Source organism: Amblyomma mixtum, chromosome 10, assembly GCF_055824585.1.
Source record: "Amblyomma mixtum isolate Tamu chromosome 10, ASM5582458v1, whole genome shotgun sequence".
NCBI classification, from domain to species: domain Eukaryota; kingdom Metazoa; phylum Arthropoda; class Arachnida; order Ixodida; family Ixodidae; genus Amblyomma; species Amblyomma mixtum.
Window position 1 is genome coordinate 115,609,937 of NC_143021.1, and position 23,127 is coordinate 115,633,063.

The 23,127-nt window shown below is 45.4% G+C and overlaps 1 protein-coding gene across 2 annotated transcripts in view; it reads right to left on the reverse strand.

Annotated features, from left to right (window-relative positions):
* LOC149326731 (putative cytochrome P450 12a4, mitochondrial) overlaps positions 1-19,785 on the reverse strand; it is an 81,620-nt gene extending 61,835 nt beyond the window's left edge. For both annotated transcript variants that reach the window (XM_089563970.1, XM_089563969.1), the window contains exon 1: positions 19,529-19,785. In XM_089563970.1, the coding sequence (XP_089420096.1) occupies positions 19,529-19,724 (196 nt within the window). In that variant the 5' untranslated portion in view covers positions 19,725-19,785. The remainder of the gene's footprint in view (positions 1-19,528) is intronic.
* Positions 19,786-23,127: the final 3,342 nt, after the last annotated feature.

The following is a 23,127-nucleotide window of genomic DNA, read 5'->3' on the forward strand; positions in this document are numbered from 1 at the left end:
GAACCTTCACCTTCTGAATCTGCCTCCTCGGATGGAGTTCGGGCTAGTAGGGCTGCGCTGGAGCGAGAGCCTAGGATGCGTTAGCGCGAAGCAGCCGCCGTCGCCCGCCTGTCGGCTGACGCAGATTGTTAAACTGCGCCGTTGCCTAGTTTAGCGGGTTTTTTTTCGATATTCGGGAGCTTGCAGGTTTATTTTTTAAAACCCAAATTAACTCGGATACAATATAGAGAAGTATACTTTAAGAGGGTTAACTGCTGAGCTTGTTGGTTTTCAGACATTGTTATCGTCTTTCTTGTGTTGTGACCCGGTTGCGCTAAAAATCATTTATTATGCATGTAGAGAACGTCCTAGGTGTTTACATTTGTTAATAGTTTTGTAATGTGGCGTTATTTTAGAAACATTTTTCTTTCAGTGATCCCTGGTTGCTATAAACGCATTGAATTTAAAAGAAAGAGTGATTTTTGAATTCGTTTCTTCACAGTAGTGTTTATTTGAAAAGATCCTTTATTAGAAAGTATAAGAAGCCATGACGATGCTCCCTCCTAGAGCGAACTTTCCTTACCCACGAGCGCTACTTAGCGCTTCATAGTGATGGGCGCAGTTTGTGCCGGTTAAAACACTATGCTTCGCAGACTCAGTCTCCGAGACAAATTCAAAGATTTCATTACCGCCACTGTCCCCAAGTGCTCCAGGAAAGAGACCGCTTGCGAGGGACATCGCTGCCACCGCAATAGTTCAAGCGTGCCGCCAGCTTTAAACCACCGTTTGCGAGCTTGATGCGCGGCAAAGCAAAAATACAAAACTTTTTCTCCAACTTCTGCAACCCTATTCATGGACAGCATTACTCTGTCTTCGTCAGTGGAGCAAAACAGCGTCGTCCTCGACTAATGTCCTTTGCAATGACTCAACGTTCCATGTCGAGTACAGACTGTGCCTCGGAATTAACCTTGCTAAGACGGACAACGAGGTTGGCCTGTTTTGCGCTGACTTCCATACAGAACGGAGAGTACACAGCTATTCGGTGCGGCTTCATAAGTCCAGCTTAATTCCTTCGCCAACGCTACTTGATTCTGGGAGCGGGTGAACGGCATGATCCCACCGCTGCCACCAAATGTTACGGGACGGCGGTCCCGCGCAGAGAAAGGCACAGAGACTCAGACACAGGAGACTCAGACATAACCGGCCGGGGCGATTCCCCTTTGTTCTCTACCTCACGCGCTAGCGCCGCGCGCTCTCCCCTCGCGCTCGCCCCGAGCCTCTTCTTTATTTGTATACCGCAGCGCGCTCTTGGTTGCGAAGGTCGTATGCCGTTACAATACACAGATGCCGTGTGACTCGGGAGCCATCGCATTAGGGCCTCTGTCATTCAAAGCAACGCTTTTACACAACCCCGTAATTGGAAGAAAATTGCTTCGAGCGTATGCTCCAGCTGTGGCTTATAATGACTGTAGGTTGTTTTTTGTGTGTGACCTGTTATTTCACTGTGGTATTCTGTCGTACGCTGCTGCCTTGTGCGGGTACCAGGCACTCTCAAGCCGTTCCTCAACAGCTTTTTTGGCTGGGGACCCCCACGGTATGTTGTAAATGAATGAATAAATGAAAGGCAAGCTGAAGCGCATCCTGCTATTCTGCGTCTCATAGCTGAGCATGAGTGATGACGCCACTGGCACAGAATAGATCTCATATTTGCGGCTGATCGGCTACGAGTACCATATTCGCACGTAACTAGCCCTCTCGGAGATTTTGTGAGGAATGGCGTCTGAATTTAGCGGGACGAATTGCAAGAAATCGTGGGGAAGTGTTTTCTGGAATGCTTGCATTCGGTGGAATCGCACTTCCTACAAGAACCGTGAAATTTTTACGCTCATACCTCATGGCAATAAAATGCGAACGGAGGTCGTTACTAGCATTCGGGTTTAGCATTCGGTGGCATCGCACTTCCTACAAGAACCGTGACATTTTTACGCTCATACCCCATGGCAGCGATGCCGGTAATGGCAATAGCAGCGATGGTAATGGCATGGCGTAGAGGTAGAACATCCGTCTCGCGTGCAAGAGGACCGGGGTTCGTATCCCGGCGCCACGCTATTCTCTACCGGATAAAAAAAAAAACTCCACGTGTCGATGGAATTGCATAACCAGGCCTGAAGTGCGGCCTGATCTCAGTGACCAGAACCGACAACGCACTTCCTCACCAGAACAGGATTTGGCCACCCTAGTGTAGTACTTGGCTGCAACCTTCTATGAACAACCCAATTAACCCGCGGCCCTCAGTCCCCTGCGGAGCAACTGACCACGGCGGCAGTCAGATCTGTGACGCAGCGGAGGGTGCTAAGAATGTCTGGCTCCGGACAGGTGCCACCATTGGAAATTGAACCTGGCAACGTTTAACGCAAGAACCTTATCAAGTGAGGCTAGCTTAGCAGTGCTATTGGAGGAATTAGCCGGTATTAAATGGGGTGTCATAGGGCTTAGTGAGGTTAGGAGGACAAATGAGGCGTATACAGTACTAAAGGGCGGGCACATACTGTGCTATCGTGGATTAGCAGATAGGCGAGAACTAGGTGTGGGATTCCTCATAATTCAGGATATAGCTGGCAACATCGAGGAGTTTTATAGTATTAACGAGAGAGTGGCAGCTATCGTAATTAGGCTTAATAAGAGGTACAAGCTGAAGGTGGTGCAGGCCTACGCGCCTACATCAAGCCATGATGACCAGATAGTTGAAAGCTTCTATGAGGATGTAGAATCGGCAATGACTAAAGTAAAATCACAGTACAATGTACTGATGTGCGACTTTAATGCGAAGGTAGGCAAAAAGCAGACTGGAGACCAGGCGGTAGGTGACTATGGCATAGGTTCTAGGAATAGTAGGGGAGAGTTATTAGTAAAGTTCACAGACAGAAATAATTTACGGATTATGAATACCTTCTTCCGCAAACGAGCAAACAGGAAGTGGACGTGGAACAGCCCCAATGGTGAGACTATAAATGAAATAGACTTCATACTGTGCGCTCACCCTGGCATCGTACAGGATGTGGAGGTCCTCGGTAAGGTCCGTTGTAGCGATCACAAAATGGTAAGGTCCCGTATTAGCTGAGATTTGAAGAGGGAACGGAGGGAGCTAGTGAAGCGAAAGGCTATTAACGAGTTAGCATTAAGACCGAAGGTAGAGGAATTCAGAATATCACTGCAGAACAGATTTTCCGCTTTAACTGAAGAAGACGACCGTAGTGTTGAAACAATGAATGATAATCGCACAGCTATCGTTACAGAGTGCGCCACAGAAGTAGTTGGCAGGATGGTTCGACAGGTAACCAGCAAGCTATTTCAGGAGACTAAAGATCTGATTAAGGAACGCCAAAGCATGAGGACGTCTAACTCCACAGACAGGATAGAACTAGCAGACCTAACGAAGTTAATAAATAAGCGCAAGGTAGCCGACATAAGAAAGTTTAACATGGAGAAATTCGAGCATGCTCTAAGGAACGCAGGTAGCTTAAATTCAGTGAAGAGAAAACTGGGCATAGGTAAAAACCAGATGTCTGCGCTAAAAGACAAAGAGAGCAATGTCATCAGCAATATGGATAAGATAGTTGAATTAGCCGAAGAGTTGTACACAAATCTATACAGTAGCGAATGTAATCATCAAGTTACTCAGAGAGGCAGTCGAGCACAGCAACGGGACATCCCGCCAGTAACGAAGGATGAAATAAAGGAAGCCTTAGGAAGAATGCAAAGGGGAAAGCAGCTGGTGAGGATCAATTGACAGCAGATTTGTTGAAGGACGGAGGAGAGATTGTGCTCGAAAAACTAGCACACCCTTTACACGCAATGCTTTGTGACCTTGAGAGTGCCAGAAGCTTGGAAGAACGCAAACATTATCTTAATTTATAAGGAAGGAGATGTCAATGACTTCAAAAATTACAGACCGATCAGCTTACTGCCCATCGCCTAGAAGGTATCAACTAAGGTAATCGCTAAAAGACTCAGGACAACCTTTGACTTCAGTCAATGATCAGGCAGGCTTTCGTGAAGGATATTCGACAATAGACCACATTCACACGATCAATCAGGTGACAGAGAAATGCGCAGAACCCCTATATATAGCCTTCATTGATTACGACAAAGCATTTGACTCAGTAGAAACCTCAGCTGTCATGCAGGAATTGCGGAATAAGGGTGTGGAAGAGTGTTATGTTTATATACTGGAAGATATTTATAACGATTGCACAGCTACGATAGTTCTCCATAAAGTCAGCAGTAAAATTCCAATAAGGAAAGGTGTCAGGCAGGGAGACACGATCTCGCCAATGCCATTCACCACCTGCTTACAGGAGGTATTGCGGGGCCTGAAATGGGAAGAGTTGGGGATAATTTATTTATTTATTGGAAATACCTGCAGCGCCCGAAGGCATTATTGCAGGGGGGATGAGGATACATAACAGAAGAATAGGCCAGAAAAAAAGAGGAAGAAAAAAAAAGCAATACAACAAGGCATGACACAGCAAGTACAAAATGAATGAAATATGAAACAACAAAAAGACATGACGAGAAAAAAAAAAAAAAGCCAACTGCGCACTCATACATCCGACAGCAACGCGCGGAACATAGACTCTGAACGGCACTCAACAATTTCATGGGGCAGGCGATTCCAGTCATGAATGGTAGATGGGAAAAATGCGTTTTGATAAGTGTTAGTTTTGCATTTAATTTCTCTAATCTTCCACCCATGGTCAAGTCTGTTTGACCTGAAATGCGGTGGAAGTAAATAATTTTCTTTATCTATTTTTATTTTTCGGTGAAGGATCTTATACAGCATTTCTAACCGGGAGTTGGTACGGCGTTTCCGTAACAGCTCCCATCCCAGCGTTAGTTTAATGTTAGTAACACTGCTGTTAAAATCATAATTACTTGAAACAAACCGACCGGCAAAGTTCTGAACACGCTCAAGCATGTCTGTTAAATTTAAAGTAGGGGGGTGCCAAACAACACAAGCATACTCCAATATTGGCCGAATATAGGTAAAATAAAGAAGCTCTTTAACTTTTAGTGGTGCCATTTTAAAATTTCTTCTTAGAAAATTTAGCATGCCATAAGCTTTAGCAGAAACGTGCTCGACGTGCTCATTCCAGGTGAGATTAGACGAAAAGTAAACGCCGAGGTATTTATAGTTAGTAACTCTGGAAAGCCGGGTAGAATCTAGTTTGTATTCAGCCAAGAAAGGGTGATGCTTGCGCGTGAAAGAAATGAACTCACATTTTATTGGGTTCAGAAACATCTGCCACTTCAAACACCATTGTTGTATGCGGTCCAAGTCGCACTGCAAATGACAAGAATCTGAAGAACTGTTAATAACATGGTAGACAACACAATCGTCAGCATATAAACGTATTTTACAGGTCATATATTTAGAAATGTCATTAATATAAACTAGAAACAGCAGAGGTCCTAAAACAGACCCCTGCGGTACCCCCGAAGATACAGGAACATAATCAGACTGGGACCCATTAATCAATACACGTTGTTTGCGTCCCTGCAGGTAACATTGAAGCCAGTTTAGAAGGGAAGTTGGAATCTTGATCAAAGATAATTTATACAGTAGTAAATCATGAGGTACCAAATCAAACGCTTTCTTGAAATCTAAAAAAATGCAATCCGTTTGTAGACCCTTGTCAAATGATGAAAAAATATCATGGCTAAATTCTAAGAGCTGCGTCGAACACGAGTAACCTGATCTGAAACCATGCTGAGCTTGAGTGAAAAATTCATTTTGTTCCAAATGCTTCATCAATGCGCTATATATTATGTGTTCAAGCGTTTTGCAACTAATACTTGTAAGCGAAATCGGCCTGTAGTTAGCAACTATGTTTTTAGGACCACCCTTATGAATGGGCACCACGTTAGCGTTTTTCCATTGCTGGGGTATTATTCCTGTATCTAACGATTTCGAGTATAAAATAACTAAGTAATGAGCAATGCTTTCAGCACAGACCTTCAAGACATGACCGGGAACATCTTCGGGCCCGCTTGCCGAAGACACCTTTATGTTATTCAGCAGGTTTAACACACCGTTGTATGTAACTGTTAGCTCAGGCATTGTCTCTTGCACATGGGCATCCATGACTGGCATTTCATGATGCGAGTTTGCTGCGAAAACAGACTTAAAATAATCATTGAAACAGCATGCCTTATCAAAATCATCAGTTATAGGTTCAGCGCCATTATTCAGTGCCGGAATACCAACTGATTCACGGCCATTAACTTTAAGAAATTTCCACAGTTCTTTTGGATTACTCTGAATTTTAGCACCTAACTCATTCATGTACCTTTTTTTCGCAGCTTTATTTTCAACTTTTATGTCTCTTCCAAGAGCACGTACCTTTTCAAGAACTTTTGCGTCCCGGTATTTTTTGTACGTGTTTAGGAGACGACGCTTTTTCTTAATCAATAGTTTAGTTTCCCGAGTTACCCACGGCTTGTCCTTGCGCCGCTTAGCTGATATGTTTTTGAAAGGAACATATTTGTCGATGAGCACATCAAGCTTCTGCTTAAATATGTCCCACAGCGCAGTAGCATCGAAACGCTGGCTCATGAATATGAAGTCTTGTAAATAGTTGGCAAGCTCGCTAGATAGTGATGAGTAATCACCTCTATCATAGAAGAAAATTTTCCTGGGGTGCCGGTGTGGCACTGAAGGCTGGGTCATTGGCACGTGTGCAACGACACAGTCGTGGTCACTGATACCTGGGATAATATAACTATCGCGCACAAGTGAATCTCGGTTAGAAAAAAGCAAATCTAGAACAGACGAGGAACCATGGCATGACCTGGTTGGCTCCTTAACAAACTGATACAGGTCGTTTGCAATAATGAGTTCGCGGAAATCAACGTACAGCTTTGACAGGTTGGTAAGGACTGGTTTATTGTCAACCCATGTAACTTCAGGCATGTTGAAATCACCTCCAATGATGTAATCGTTGTGTATCTTACTTATGAATTCAGAAAGGGATACAAATACATCTGGATTAGCCCGCATAGGAGAACGATAGAAACAGCCAAGCGTAAGCAGCTGCCCGTTCTCTAAATGTAGATTCCGCCAAAAAGATTCTTCGCAGCCATTAAGTTGCGGCAGAGCAGAACAGCGAAGAGTCGAGTGAATGAGCAGGAAAACGCCACCTCCACGTGAGTGTCTATCGCAACGGAAAGCTTCAAAATCTGCTGGAAAGACCTCGGAGCTGTGAATCGAATCGTCCAGCCAGGATTCAGTACCCATGACTACATGCGGTTGGACTGAGGAAATAAGCGTGGCAAAATCATCAGTTTTATTCTTTATGCTACGGCAGTTCACCACCAGTATAGTAAGATCAGATATGGACTGAATCCTGCAGAGTTAATGGAGAATACCTGAGTAATTTGCGATTCGCTGAGCCACTCAGGACAAGAACTACAAAGCATGATCAACGAGTTAGACAGGCAGAGCAGAACGGTTCGGCTAAAAATTAACATGCAGAAAACCAAAGTAATGTTCAACAACGTAGCAAGAGAACGGCAGTTCGCAGTTGGTAGCGAGGTGCTGGAAGTAGTAAGAGAAAATGTCTACTTAGTGCAGGTAGTGACCACAGATCCGGATCATGAGAGGGAAATAACTAGAAGAATAAGAATGGGGTGGAGCGCATATGGCAGGTTCTTTTAGATAATGAATGACAGTTTGTCCATATCCCTCGAGAGAAAAAATATACAACAGCTGTATCTTACCGCTACTCACCTATGGGGCAGAAACGTGGAGGCTAACAAAGAGGGTTCAGCTTAAGTTAAGGACAACGCAGCGAGCTATGGAAAGAAAAATGATAGCTGTAACGTTATGAGATCGGAAGAGGGCGGAGTGGGTGAGGGAGCAAACGCGGGTTAATGATATCGTAGTTGAAATCAAGAGGAAGAAATGGCCGTGGGCAGTGCATGTAATGCGAAGGAAAGATAAGCGCTGGTCCTTGAGGGTAACGGAGTGGATTCCAAGAGAAGGCAAACGTAGCAGGGGAAGGCAAAAAGTTAGGTGGGCGGATGAGATTAAGCAGTTTGCGGGGATACAGTAGCCGCAGCTGGCAAAGAAGGACAGGGTTAATTGGATAGACATGGGAGAGGCCTTTGCCCTGCAGTGGGTGTAGTCAGGCTGATGATGATTATGATGATAATGGCCCCATGACAATAAAATGCGAACGGAGGTCGTTACTAGCATCCGGGTTTAGCATTCGGTGCCATCGCACTTCCTACAAGAACCGTGAAATTTTTACGCTCATACCCCACGGCAATAAAATGAGAACGGAGGTCGTTGCTAGCATTCGGGTCAAGTTTAAGAGCGCTCCGTGTGGCATACCTTCCTTATAATCTCATTAAATCTGCAGCGCCCGCTGTCATGCCACCCCACCTACAGAACTTCAAATCGCTGTCAGTCTAGTATGTTATACAAATTTAAGTCACATGTAACCGTTGCATGCTGGCACTTTCTTGCGATGAAGGGAATGACGATGAAGGAGCCACAAAGCATTCTGAGAAATTAGTGCAGTCGCTTTAGATGAACCCTACGCTTTGGTACGCGCCCTCTGCCTGCGCAAAAACTGTTTTATTCAGAAACTGTTAGCTATGGAAAATATGTTTATTGGCAGAAGGCATAATTCTCCTAGTTAAAAAATTAACATATTCTAGCACACGGGAAAATTTAAGAGATTTTGAGCAGTTTCATGGAAGGATGAAACGCTTCTGTTCGCCAAACCGCGAGAAGGTTACTTTCAAAGGTGACTTCAAAAGAAGCCCGAAGATGTTATTAGCCATTAACCTTTCAGCTTGTTTAGCCTCAATATGGAAACATTCACCATTATTGGAGGAGAAAGGCGAGCGAGATTACAAGTGGCCCACTGTGTAAGCAGATGCCACTTTTCATTGCTTGCAAGCGCTTTTAAACCAGTGGAATAATATCTTGGTGCGGGATAGTTGGTGGACCACGGGGGAAAGCGCCAGCGCGAACAAACAAGAACGAAAGAGAGACACGAGAACACAGGGCAAGCGCTGAACTACGAAGTGAATTTTTATATGAAACAGGCCATATTATACTCAGTCCAATACATCACATGCCCAGTGATATGAGCAACCATGATTGTGCACCAGTCCCGCGCAATACTCAACTTTATCACTGGAGGCCAGATACCAGAAAATATCTCAAGGGCGTGCCACCAAACGCGGAAGGAAGGCAGAAGTGCATAAGTACAGAATGCGTCTTTACGTCGAAGCAAAAGCAGAGTCAAAATGTCGTCATAGCAAAAGCAGAATGCAAGGAAAATCCTCAATCAAAAAAAAAATTAAATAAAATACAAGCAACATCATTAACCAGTGTCAAGGGGCAAAAAGAATTTTAAAATACCATCAAAATTAGGAGGTCATCGGAAATCAAAAGTATGATATCGTCTGATGCCGCCATCTAGAAAGGGAATTTCTTTACTGGATAAAGAGATTGATGGCGTACCGACGCACCAGTCACCGCCTATACATATAAGCCAAGCTTCCACCACTTCCCTGTGACGTTTTTCTTTAAGCACGTGCCCTTATCTCTGACTCAATTAACAACGATTCGCACTCAAAATTGCATTTTAGCCCACAACATTTTTGAAACATATCTTACAATTGCCCGCAAGGTGGCCGCATTCTGTACTTATGCACTTTGTTCCTCCCTTCCATGTTTGGTGGACCTTTAGACGTCTGCTGGTACCTGGCCACCAGTGATAAAGTTGGGTGTTGCGACGGCACTGGCTGCATATTCACGGTTGCTCATGTCATTGGGCATGTGATGTATTGGACTGTATATTATGTGGCCTGTTTTCAATAAAATATAGTCCAGAATTTGACGGAATACCGTCTGTCGAGGAGCGAACATAGCGTAAATAACAAACATACACTCGTCAAATTCTTCAAAAAAAAAAGGAAACGACGTTTCGGGGCTCGTGCGGGACCCCTTCATCACAAGAGCGCTGCATGGAACGACCGTGGCTTACATACGGTTAAAATTTCCTAGTGAGCGATTGTGGATTTCCGGCAGATTACCACGTGTCCTGTTGAGAGCATGCTTTGTGCTATGTATATGGAATGATTCCAAAAGGAGCCGCGATGACAAGTTTTTCTCTGTGGCAATGAAAGGTGCTTCGTCCCAATCAATGGGGTGTCCTGTTGATGCGTTGTGTGCCGCCAAAGCATTAGATGTAGAGCGGCCGTTCCTGACGTCATTCTGATGCTCTTTGAGCCCTCGTCTGAAATTTCCAGTTTCGCCAATGTAGGCAGCGTCACAGCCTTGGAATGGTATCTTGTACACCACACCAGGGTATCTTGAGCGTTCTAGGCGGTCTTTAACTCGGACCAGCTGCTGTTTTAACTTGCTGGTAGGCTGATGAGCAATGTGCACGTCATATCCTTTGAAAATGCGTGCAAGTGCCTCGCTCGCCCCCGCAGCGTACGGAATACTTGCACGCTTGGTTTCCCTGTTTTTCTCTTTTTGGCCAAGTCTGGATGCTTGGGCGGAGCGTTCTTGGCTTTTCAGTAGCTGCTGGGGGTGTCCGTTGCATTTGAGATCTGCTTTCAGTTTGGCGATTTCACAGCGGCGCTTTTTCCGGGCTCGAGCATAGGGTGAACGCGCTATTAAAGAGTGATTTGGCGACCGAACGCTTGTGTCCCATAGGGTGTGCTGATTCAAAGTTGTGGTACTTTCCAGTGTGCGTCGGTTTTCGATACACCGTAGATTCAAGCCTAGCGTTGTTCCTCTGGACGAGGACATCAAGGAAAGGGATTAGTCCATTCATCTCGTCCTCCACGGTGAATTGTACAGTTGGCTGGATTGAGTTTAGATATCTCAGGAAAGGCTGTACGTCGCTGCGATGCATGATGCTGAAGCAGTCGTCCACGTGACGCAGGAATAGCTTCGGTGAAGATTTGATCGTGGAAATGGTCTTCGCGCTAAATATGGAGTGGCAGCCATCAAAAGAATCCGACAGTTTATAACCCTAAATTCCAGACTGGCATCTTTCCAGTACCATCTGCTGTTAAACCTGCGCTGCAAGTCCCTCTGCCTAACACCGAAGTCCCTGCAGTTACCGCATCTTGTGCCCACACCGTTTGGAAGAAGGCAAGTCACTGCCAAAGCCGAAAAGATCCTCCTGCAAGCTCGAATCGCCGAAACGAAAGCCTCGATCAAACGGTTGGAAGGGGTTGTATTCGTCGCACATCGGTTACTCCAGCAGGACATGGCAGATGTCTACCCGGAGGTTGTTCTGCATGCAAGCACCGTCGCCTCCAGGACGAGAGACAAGAGAACGTCCGCTCAAGAAGGCAAGCTGGCATTACTCCAGCAAAGGAGCGGCCGCACGCGTGCGTCACCAGGCATCTACAATTTCTCCTCACACAAGCTAGAATCCGCTGAGCAATACCTGCTCAGTCGCGGACTGAACTTCAATGTCGCTGCGGCCCCTAACCCTGCAAGAATGATCTGCGCCGTCCAACAGCCCGTTCGGCATGTTCAGCCTAGACGGCGAGAAGAAGCACGTTCGCGTGCCATTGGAGCCCTTGGAAAACTATCACGGACGAAGACAGGCTCCGTACTGCTTCCAGAAAAGCAAGCCATCAAATGATTGCAGACCAACACCGAAATAGCAATCCTACCTGCCGACATAGGCAACGCCACCGATTACGTCACGAAGATGTCTGCGATCCTTGAAGATGTGGATACCTATATAAAAATCAACCGCGATCCAGCAAGAAAAATTGAATCGGAACTGCAGAAACTGCTGACTGAAGTGTTCACGTACGTACCTCCTGAAAGAAAACACTTGCACAATAAGCTTCTTTCCCGCAACGGTTCGGCTCCCGAAATCTACGGAGTTCCCAAGGTGCACAAGCCGGGTGTACCACTACGACCAATAGTAGACTACAGGCGTTCTCCACTGTACAAACTGTCCCGTCATCTGCATCAGGTCCTTCGCTCATTAGTCAAGTCAAGTCAGTTTTATTTACATCATTATGATGTGGGCAAGCTCAGGCAAAAAGCGAACGATTTTCGCTTGAGGGAGCCCGAGCCCCCCTACATGGCGTACAGCAAGGGCAAAAAATTTAAAAAAAAGTACAAAATCCACACACGCTACCTAACAGGATTTAATACAGGAATTTCAAAACAATCGATATAAGCTCTTGGTACATGCTCATTAATACGCAATACATTGGTGTTAACATAGATGCAAAAGTCATTCGTGTCACACTTTTCACACAAAGGGAATACAGCGGCTTACAAAAAATGATTTCTTAGAGTTTGTGTACTAGATGTTTCAAGAGAAAAACGTTCAAAAATGAATTTGTTTAGTAACCTTGGAACTGCATGACGCATCATCTGTCGACCGTGTTCTGTACGGCAAAAGGGAATGGTCCAACGTTCGTGTTTTCGAAACGAGTATGGCGTTGAGTTTGTTTCGAGGGATGACAATGCTGTCAAGAAGTTGTCACAGTGAGAAATGAATTTTTTATATCTTATGGCTCAGAAAAATTCGTATAGCTTATGAGCGGGTATGATTTTGAATCTCTTAAACAGTTCTTCGGTATGTGCGAGGTAGTCAACATTTGCTATATGACGTACTGCTTTCTTTTGCAGCATGTACATCTTGTGCAGGTTAGTTTGAGTAGTAGAGCCCCAGACAAGGAAACAGTAGTTAACATACGACATGAATAATGTGTTGTATATTATTAATTTATTCGATACGGGTAGATAGGAGCGAAATTTCGCGAGCATTCCGACGCACTTTGATAAATTGGTTAAAGTGAAGCTAATGTGAGGGTCCCAGCTCATGTTCTTGTTAAAGAAAATTCCTAGCGTTTTTACTGTTTCTACCACCTCAATAATAGAGCTGTCTATTTTTAGCCTAAGATCTGATGTAACGACACTCTGCCGGTAATGAAATTGTACCGCTTTTGTTTTTTTACTATTTATTATCAAGGAATTTGCTGCGCACCACGATTTCAACTTTTCTAACACACTGTTTGTGTTTGAAATGAGCAATGGAATGTTATTGCCCCTAAATAAGAGACTGGTATCGTCTGCATACAAAAGATATTTTGGAAGGTTACTGATATTTGTTATGTCGTTTATGTATACAATAAACAGTAGCGGTCCTAAAATACTTCCTTGTGGAACTCCAGTGGTTATAGGTTGAAGAGTTGAAACATGCTGATCTATTGTTACACGTTGATGTCGATGCTGTAGGTAGGACTTTAGTAGACAAGCTGCAGTGCCACGGATTCCATATTTCTTCGAGAAATCCACAAAATCACATATGTACATCTCCCTATTTTCAAGTGCCTCGAGGATTATCTCTTTTTGCATTAGTAAGGCTGTTTCAGTGGACCTGTTTGGGCGGAAACCATGCTGTGACGGATTAATGAGGTTAAGTTTATTGCAGAAGTTCATGAGTCTTTTATGAATTACTCTTTCTAGGCCCTTAGAAAAAATCGGCAGAATAGAAATCGGTCGATAGTTGGACATATCGTTTTTATCGCCACTCTTGAAAAGTACAATTACTCTGGAGATCTGCATTAATTTGGGAAAGCAACCTGTTGATAACGCCAGATTATATGTATAAGTCAGTAGGGGGGCGATTACGTTCAGCACATATTTAACTGGAATAATTTGTATGCCATCAATATCGCGTGATTTGCTATTTTTCAACGAGTTGAATACATTACATACCTCGCGTTCATCTGTCGGATCAAAATAAATGCCTGGCTATTCCTAGGAATTGTGTTGCTCAGAGATTGAGAGTTTTCAGAACTGCTGACAACATCTTTAAAAAATTTGATAAATTCTTCGGCAAGTTCTGTACCATGTATGCGGCGGCCCTGAAAAACGAGATCTTTGATAACTGGCGACGATTGGGTTCTGTTTAGCAACTTGTTTAGCTTTTTCCATACGTCTGCACTATCTTTACAGGATTCCTGTTGGAACTCATGGTGCAGGAAACGCCGCTTTTCATTTCTCAGGAAGGAATTCAGCTTATTTCTATTATGCTTAAATATTTTTAAATCTAGAAGTGACCTCGTTTTGACAAACTTTTTATATAATCTAGCCTTCTTTTTTATTCGTCTTAAACATTCACGGCTGATCCAGGGCTTTCGGTTGTTATGATGTGGCTTTAAAATAATTTCTCTAAATTGTTCACAGTAAATTCGCTTAAAAATGCATATGAATGTTTCATACGCCTCATCTGCAGTGTCACAGTGGAATACACCATCCCAGTTTTCATTCACAAGACTCGAATAGAAAGATTCCAAGGTTACAGGGGTGATGTTGTGGACAATTACTGTCGTCGAAGTTTGCGCATGCGTTCTTTTGTCTTCACATTCAAGTTGGACAAACGACGACCTATATTAAGGACTCTCGCCACTTTGTGCAAAAACTAAACGAAGTTTCCATTGAAGACCAGGACGTCATGGTTTCATCTGACGTGAAATCCATGTTCACGTTCAGCTTCCTTGCAAGGAAGCTCTTTGCGCAGACGCCACATTGCCGTCAAGGACCCCGTTCGAAGTGCATGATCTGTGCTACCTGTTGAGATTCTGTCTCGACAATACGTATTGTGTTTTCAACGGGACCTTCTACAGACAGCGCTTCGGCACAGCAATAGGCGCATCTATTTCCGTGGTCTGCGCTAACCTCGCATTGGAAGCTATTGAGAGCCGAGCCATTTCCACGTTCAAACCTTCACCGAAGCTATTCCTGCGTTACGTGGACGACTGCTTCAGCATCATGAATCGCAGCGACGTACAGCCTTCCTGAGATATTTAAACTCAATCCAGCCAACTGTACAATTCACCGTGGAGGAGGAGATGAATGGACTAATCCCATTCCTTGATGTCCTCGTCCAGAGGAACAACGCTAGGCTTGAATCCTCGGTGTATCGAAAATCGAAGCACACTGGAAAGTACCTCAACTTTGAATAAGCACACCCTATTGGACACAAGCGTTCGGTCGCCAAATCACTGTTTAATCGCGCGTTCACCCTATGCTGGAGCCCGGAAAAGCGCCGCTGTGAAATCGCCAAAGTGAAAGCAGATCTCTAATGCCACGGATACAACCAGCAGCTACTGAAAAGCCAAGAACGCTCCGCCCAAGCATCCAGACTTGGCCAAAAAGAGAAAAACAGGGAAACCAAGCGTGCAAGTATTCCGTACGCTGCGGGGGTAAGCGAGGCACTTGCACGCATTTTCAAAGGATATGACGTGCACATTGCTCATCAGCCTACCAGCAAGTTAAAACAGCAGCTAGTCCGAGTTAAAGACCGCCTAGAACGCTCAAGATACCCTGGTGTGGTGTACAAGATACCATGCCAAGGCTGTGACGCTGCCTACATTGGCGAAACTGGGAATTTCAGACGAAGGCTCTAAGAGCATCAGAATGACGTCATGAACAGCCGCTCTACATATAATGCTTTGGCGGAACCCAACGCATCAACAGGACACCCCATTTATTGGGACGAAGCATCTATCATTGCCACAGAGAAAAATTTGTCATCGCGCCTCCTTTTCGACTTTCATATACATAGCACAAAGCATGCTATTAGCAGGACACGTGGTAATCTGGCGGAAATCTACAATCGCTCACTACGAAATTTTGACCGTGTATAAGCCACTGTCGTTCCATGCAGCGCACTTGTGATCAAGGGGACCCGTACGGGCCCCGGAACATCGTTTCCTTTTTTGAAGAATTTGGCGAGTGTATGTTTGTTATTTACGCTATTTTTTGAATAAACAAACTGTTGGTAGTTCAACGCATGTCCTGTGTTCTCGTGTCTTTCTTTCGTCCTTGTTGCTTCGTGCTGCCGCTTTGCACACTTAGACCGGTCGCTGGAGGCGTGTCGGTTAATTTGGCTCAATGTTCAGAAAAGGTTCGTTGCAGCACGTACGTAACAGCACGTAAATCATTTAATCCTTCATAAAGAGCTTGTACACCTGCCCTCTTCCCTACCAAGCCCATTTTTTTCGGTGCAGCTAACGCTTATTTTTGCGTTAGTACGAGGTTCTGAAGCTTTCGACTCGTTCCCCTACCATGTCATTAATCGTTATCTTTTACTGCTCGACTCTAAGATGAGGCAGTTAGACAACCCCGTCATGTTTCTCGGAAAAGTACTTCAGGCCGATATTCAAGTAAACCATTCCTTCCAAAGGCGCCGCCGCGGTGGCTCAGCTGTTATGGTGCTTGGCTGCTGACCCGAAAGACGCGGGTTCGATCCCGGCCGCGGCGGCTGGAATTTCTTTGGAGGAGAAATTCTAGAGGCCGGTGTACTGTGCGATGTCAGTGCACGTTAAAGAACCCCAGGTGGTCGAAATTTCCGGAGCCCTCCACTACGGCGTCTCTCATAGCCTTAGTCGCTTTGGGACGTTAAACCCCATAATCCTATCCAATCCCTTCCAAAGGCTTTCTTCGTTGGAGGAGAACATGTGTTCATCTTGAAGACCAGCGCAAAACAGGCATTGGACCAACGAAAGAGAAGACGTTTAATAAAGCGAAAACAAGCAGCTCAAACATTTGATTAGCAATAATTTGGTGATGTAGCATTAGAAAGTATAGTGTTTTCGTGTTATGTTAGCGTAGTCCTGTGTGCTCTTTTCAGTTGGTGCCTATGATATACTAACAGATTTGTACCGATTACAACGTATTGTCAATTGCGCGTGCAATAGGCTCCCTATTTACTACATTCAATCTGTGCAAATGGGGAAACCAGTTGCTAAGATCTCTATACCTTCATGCGCCACCTGCGTCGGGGTGGCCGGGCGGCGTGGTTTGTTTTTTGACCGCGGAGTGGAGCATACTGCGCTGCTTGTGCTCGGAGTCGGTGTTTGGTGGGGAGGACCCTAGATAGACCTCACCTTTGATGACTTTTGGTAGTGCCATGGTGATTCAGCTATGCGCATGGAACGGGCCCGACCTCATGTCCTTGTTTCTTATGACAAAGACGGCACGTTTGGTTAAGTGTTCTTGACAGTGTATGTTCTTAGTGATTACTCTCGGCTGCTGGTCTTTCTGTGGTATTTGGTTCATATCCGTTAATTCTGCTTAATCTGCGTACGCACCACTTTCCGCTCCATGGCAATGTATAACACTATTTCTGCTGCGGATTCTGTGTTGTATAATAGCCGAAGTTAGAGATTCGTTTTCACAGAAGGTGTTGGCCATCTTTTGCGAGGATACGGGATAAGAACCCTTGTCGAGCTGTTTGTGCAGAAGCATTTAACGCGACAGCGTTAAGGCTCCAGTTCTGCAGAAAATCCGGTGCCGTCGACGGCGTTGCGAGCGAAAAATCCTCGGAGAAGCAACGTAGGTGGCCCACATCGATAATGCGGCCTTGTACCGTCAGCCCAACCTGCCCACCGGATTGAGAGTCAAGGCTGCTCGGGAAGAACAAACTCGGTCGCACAAGCTCCACTGGTGCCAATTTATTTTTTGTTTTTGCCCTTGCATTTGTTTTTCTGATGAAAGAAATGTTAAGTAAATAGAATTGCTTTGAACCACTGCCCAAGACTGTCGGGTGCATTTAAGCCATAACAAAGAAAAGAGGCCTGGACAAAGACAATCATCATCAGCCTGACTACGCCCACTGCAGGGCAAAGGCCTCTCCCGTGTCTCTCCAATTAGCCCAGTCCTTTGCCAGTTCCGGCCACCGTATCCCCGCAAACATCTTAATCTCATCCGCCCACCTAATTTTCTGCCGCCCCCTGCTACGCTTGCCTTTTCTTGGAATCCATTCCGTTACCCTTAAGGGCATGCTCTGCCCAATCCCATTTCTTCTTCATGATTCATTTTTTTTACTGTTCGTGCAGCATCAGGGCCCATATACCATAACGTAAATACAGCAGCGCTGTCCCGTACTAGGCCGTCAAGTGTTCTGAAGGAGGTGGTCACCTCGAGCTCTGTTCGTTCTTCTCATTAACCTGCCACCGATTCATTAGCGTCGTCAAAACGAATTATTCCACACTTCCTCCGGATTAATTTTTGCTAATGGAATTCGTATTCGCCGGCTGATGCCTTGCTCTCCTCATGAACCTTCAAACTCTACCAGGTCCAGGAAAGTCACAAAAGCAATGTCTACCGAAGTATGAATGTTTTAGTCGTGGGCAAGGGAAATAAAAAGAAGGAGAAAATAGGAAGTCTTATGTGTTAGCATGTGATGGTCTAACATCCAGAAGCTGATATTGGTGAAAACAGCGCGAAAGAAGAAGCCCGAAGGCGAAACGAGGAAGTGACAGGAAAGAGCGCTGTCCAGAAGCTGCACGTGGGCTAAGAGGGACATCGTATTGTGCTCCGGGTTCGTTCATCTTCAACGATTCATTCAGCTTCAAAAACTGCGCGAGAAAGGACGAAAGGAAAGAGGACAAAGACACGGTGCGCAGTTTGTCTCTACTCGTCCTCTGTTTTTTTTTTTTGCGGAGTTTTTCAACACGAACGAACTGCACTAACTAGCGCGACAAAACACACCTTTAAAGAGCGCGTCCATGGAAATGAAAGTGATCGTTGCAACGTTAGGAGACAGGAAGAAAGCAGAGTGGGTCAGGGAAGAAACGCGGCTTAATGACCTTCTAGTCGAAATCGAAATGAAGGGGGCTTAGTAAGGGCATGCAATGCGAAGGCAAGATAGCCGACGGTCATTAAGGGTAACAGACAAAGCGAAGGCAAGCGTGGCATATACCGGCAGAAAGTTCGGTGAACCTTCATGAGATGACGGAGTTTGGAGGGATACAGTGGCCTCAGCTGGCAAAGGACAGGGCTAATAGGAGAGAAATTAACGATGATGATGATGATCGCAGAGTACAGGGCCGCTCTTGCATTTCGCCCTCATCAAAATGGAGCCACGGTGGCCAGATATTAATGCAAGACATTTGACTCCTATGTCGAACGCAAAAGTAACTGAGCCACTGTTGCAGGTCCAAAATGGGTGCAGGTGACGAATACCAAGGAAACGAAGTGTACGCACATAATATGCAGGAATAAAATTCGTATGGCATGAAAAAAGCTGCTGTAACTTTAAGGAGTAAAAGTGTTTTTCCTTTTACGCTTATTAAGATAGCATATGTTGTCAAAAGTAACCTGGCGACAGGGGTGATTCCGATCTACAATTACCGCCTCCAGAAACCTGACATCCTCAGGCGAATTCCGTTTTAAACTGGCTCACGTCCGCGAGACTTCGGTCCCTTCAAGCTGCGCTTTCTATCATTCTGGCGCAAGCATCCACCAGTGTTTCATAACCACCGCATCGCCTCGAGACGCTTGGTTTGATCCCTGGATTTCTAAAGCGTGCCCCATGGTTTTTCACGAGGTGGGAGACATTATCGCTGGACCCCTGAGCGATGCAGCCCTACCAGGCACTGGAAAAACACCTTTCCTTGGAGCAGAACCAAAGAAGCATGAGGCGGCAGGGGCGAACAACAAAGAAAAAAAAAAAGACAGATCGCTTACCCAAAATCGGAAAATATATCCACGAACTTCCCAGCACCGGGAGAGCCGGAATTCTAGGAACATCGCTGAAAGGTTTAGCAAAGCTAAACCGATCTCCGAGGCAAGGGGCGCTGCAGCTGAAGCGAGCTTTTGAGCAATGCGGGTAAACCAGTTTAGGCGCCAGTATATTCCTCCGTCGCGCTGCGTTCAACAACATCCTGCCCCACTCAGGGCGCGCAGTGCGCGTTCAACTGACGGCGCATGCTGGCCGGCTAGCGCGTGTGCGCTTCGCCCGCCAAATTGGATGGCGAGACAAACGTCAAAGCGCGCTTTTTGACTGACGTGTGCCAGACGTGGGTGACACGTCGACATCCTCGTGCTGTTTGGCCATTCGTCCTGGCAGCTTTTCCTCCTCGCCCTCTTCGCACAAACTGCGCTGCTGCGATACTGCCGAGGGATGCGGCCCCGGCCGCGGTTGAGCCGCCGAGTTTAAGTGCAGTGCTTCGCTTGAGGACGGCATGCGCGCTTTCCTGCGGTTGTCAGGGGTTATTAATGCGGGAGCATTAGGCGTCTGGTTCGGTAGAGAAGCCAGCGTCTGCCCGTCAGTGTCACGAAAAAGGGGGGGGGGGGAGTCAATGAACTGTGGTCGAATAACTTCTTTGCAATTACCACCTGCCCTGCCTTTCCGTCCTTTTCTCTCTCTCTCTCTCTCTCTCTCTCTCTACCATCTGCCCACCGCGGCACTGCGCATCAACTCGTCGATCTACAATAGACGGCTACGTGTCTGTGCAAACATGATCCTTAAGGGAACTTTGCAAAAAGGAACCCTGGTCTCTCAGTTAAGCACCCTAGCGGCCGCCTTTAAAGAACCACCAGGTGGCCACCCTTATAAAAGTGGTCTATAGACAGTCTATAGACTTTTTATTGACTCTATTGACTTCCTACAGATATTGCTTTTTGTCTATTCATAGCCTATAGATTGTCTATAGACAAAAGTCTGCTAAAGTGTATGTCCATAAATCTATAAATTGCCTACAGACTGTCTATGGCATTTGTATTGCCTATAGACTTTTGTCTATCGACAGTCTATAGACTTTATAGACAGAAGTCTATAGACTCTCTATAGAGTGCCTAGAACTTTTTTTGTAAGGGGGGGAGTAGTGCATCCCTTATCCGCTGCACCGTTGCGCCATGAGTGGTATCGGCTCACACCATCTATGATTCTATGAATGCGACAGACTACTTCCCTTATAAAAATTGTCTATAGACAGTCTATAGACTTCTTATAGACTATATTTCTTTCCTATAGATATTTATTTCTGTCTATTCATAGTCTATGCACTGTCTATAAATAAAAGTCTACTAAAAGAGTATGGCCATAAATCTATAGATTGTCTATAGACTGTATATTGCATTTGTATTGCCTACAGGCTACTCTATACGATTTGTCTATAGAAAGTCTATAGACTTTATAGACAGAAGTCTATAGACACTCTATAGACTAAAAAAATTCGTAAAGGTTGCGCGGGATGGATCACTATTGACATCACATTGCATCGCTAAAGATACGTTAAACGTCGTCCGAGTTTCTTTTTTTTTAATAAAGACATCGTCTAAAAAAGTTAGACGAAAGAAGCGGTTGCCGAGGTTTAATGGCATACATCGGGCCTTTCACCTAATATGTCCTCCCATTTTTTTTTAAAAATGGCTTCTTTAATCAGAAGAGTGTTTTTTTCTGCATAGCATCTTCAGTAGTGTAGCGCATCGTAATACAGCTAAGACGAAAAAACAGTGGGCTGGGTAACTAATACTAAATGTTTTTTTTTACCTATTAGTATTAGTTAGCCCCCTTAGTTATTGAGACGCATGTAGCCCACCGCAAGTAACACTCATATCGCTTAGAATTTCGAAACGCAACTAACTACGGCTATGTTGTGCCTTAACAAATTTTCGCCATTTTAGACGGGTTACCTGCACTGGAGCAGTTGCTTGGCCTGCAAGCTTTTCGAAAGCGCGTATATTTTGGTGCTATGTAGCGAAATGTTTTTAGGCCACAGCGCAGAGGGTAAGTTCGGTTTCGGAATCCTTCAGAGTCATATGAATACTACTTGCGCGGCGTAACACGCATATTCCTAAATAAGGAAACTAACAGTAATAGTTTAAAAGTTAACAATACTAGTTAACGAGCCTACTCGTAAGCACACATTAGCTGCATTCTGATGCACTACGCCGCTGGCAATACTGTGTCGAAAAAAAGCGCTGTTCTAACTGAAAAAGCCTATCTTCAGAATTACAGAACACATTGGGTGGAACACCCTGTATACATTTGTTGATGTCACAGACGACGCAGCCACCGAAAGTCTAACTTTTTTTTGTTCTTGGATTACATGTAACCAGCTGTGCATTTTGTAAACCCGCACGTGACTGCTTGGAACGGGGTCAGCGCTCATGTGATTGCCAGTTTCAGCTGTGCGTTCTCGTCTCCTCTGCTCTCTCGATGTTTCGCATTGCTGTTATTGAGCACAAATACACGGCGGCTTCATGGTAGCAAAAATTTGTAATTTAAAGCTTGTTTTTGAAATAGCATGGTGTCATTTCAACATTTTCGCCTGCAGCGCGTGGGCAACTAAGCCGCATCCCTCTTTCGTGGCGCAGTCATCATCGTCATCAGCCTGACTACTGCAAGGCAAAGGCCTCTCCCATGTCTCTCCAATTAGCCCTGTCCTTCTTCGCCAGATGCGGCCACCGTATGAACGCAAATTTCTTAATCCCATCCGCCCACCCAACTTTCTGCCGCCCCCTGCTACGCTTGCCTTCTCTTGGAATCCACTCCGCTACCCTTAAGGACCAGCGGTTTTCTTGCAATCAAGGCGGAAGGCTGGGCTAGTTGTTGTGTCACCGTTAATTAAAAGACTAGCGCATAAAACTAGGACCAATACATAGATGGAGACAGGACCAACTGAAGATTTACTACGACAGACAGGTACTTAAAAACACTTCGGTGGCACATGCGCACACTGGGTTACAACGAGCACAAACTAATAAAAAATGTGTCAAACTGCTTCTGAGATACATTTCTTCTTTTCTGGTCAGGGCAAGTGATGCTGTGCTGACACAGTTATCACTTTCGCTGTTAATGTAATACGCCTCACATATCTCATGGCCTAGCCTTGTGCCTCCCCTACCAAGCACACACGTGGCATCAAACGCCGGCATGCACCCGCACCGCTTACAATGCGTGGCCAAATGGCTGCCCCCCCCCCCCCCCCCCCCACAATGAATCCACCAGCGTGCGGTGCTCTTGTAGCCGTTCATTTAGGCAGCGTCCAGACTGCCCCACGTAGCATCTACCGCAGGAGAGGGGAATGCGGTACACAACGCCGGCAGTGCAAGGCATGTAATCTTGCCTTCGCATTACATGCCCTGCCCAAGCCCATTTCTTCCTCTTGATTTCGACTAGGATGTCATTAACCCGCGTTTGTTCCCTCACTCACTCCGCCCGCTTCCGATCTCTTAACGTTACACCTATCATTTTTCTATCCACAGCTCGCTGCGTTCTCCTTAACTTAAGCTGAACCCTCTTTGTTAGCCTACACGTACATGTGCAATAAGCAGGAAAA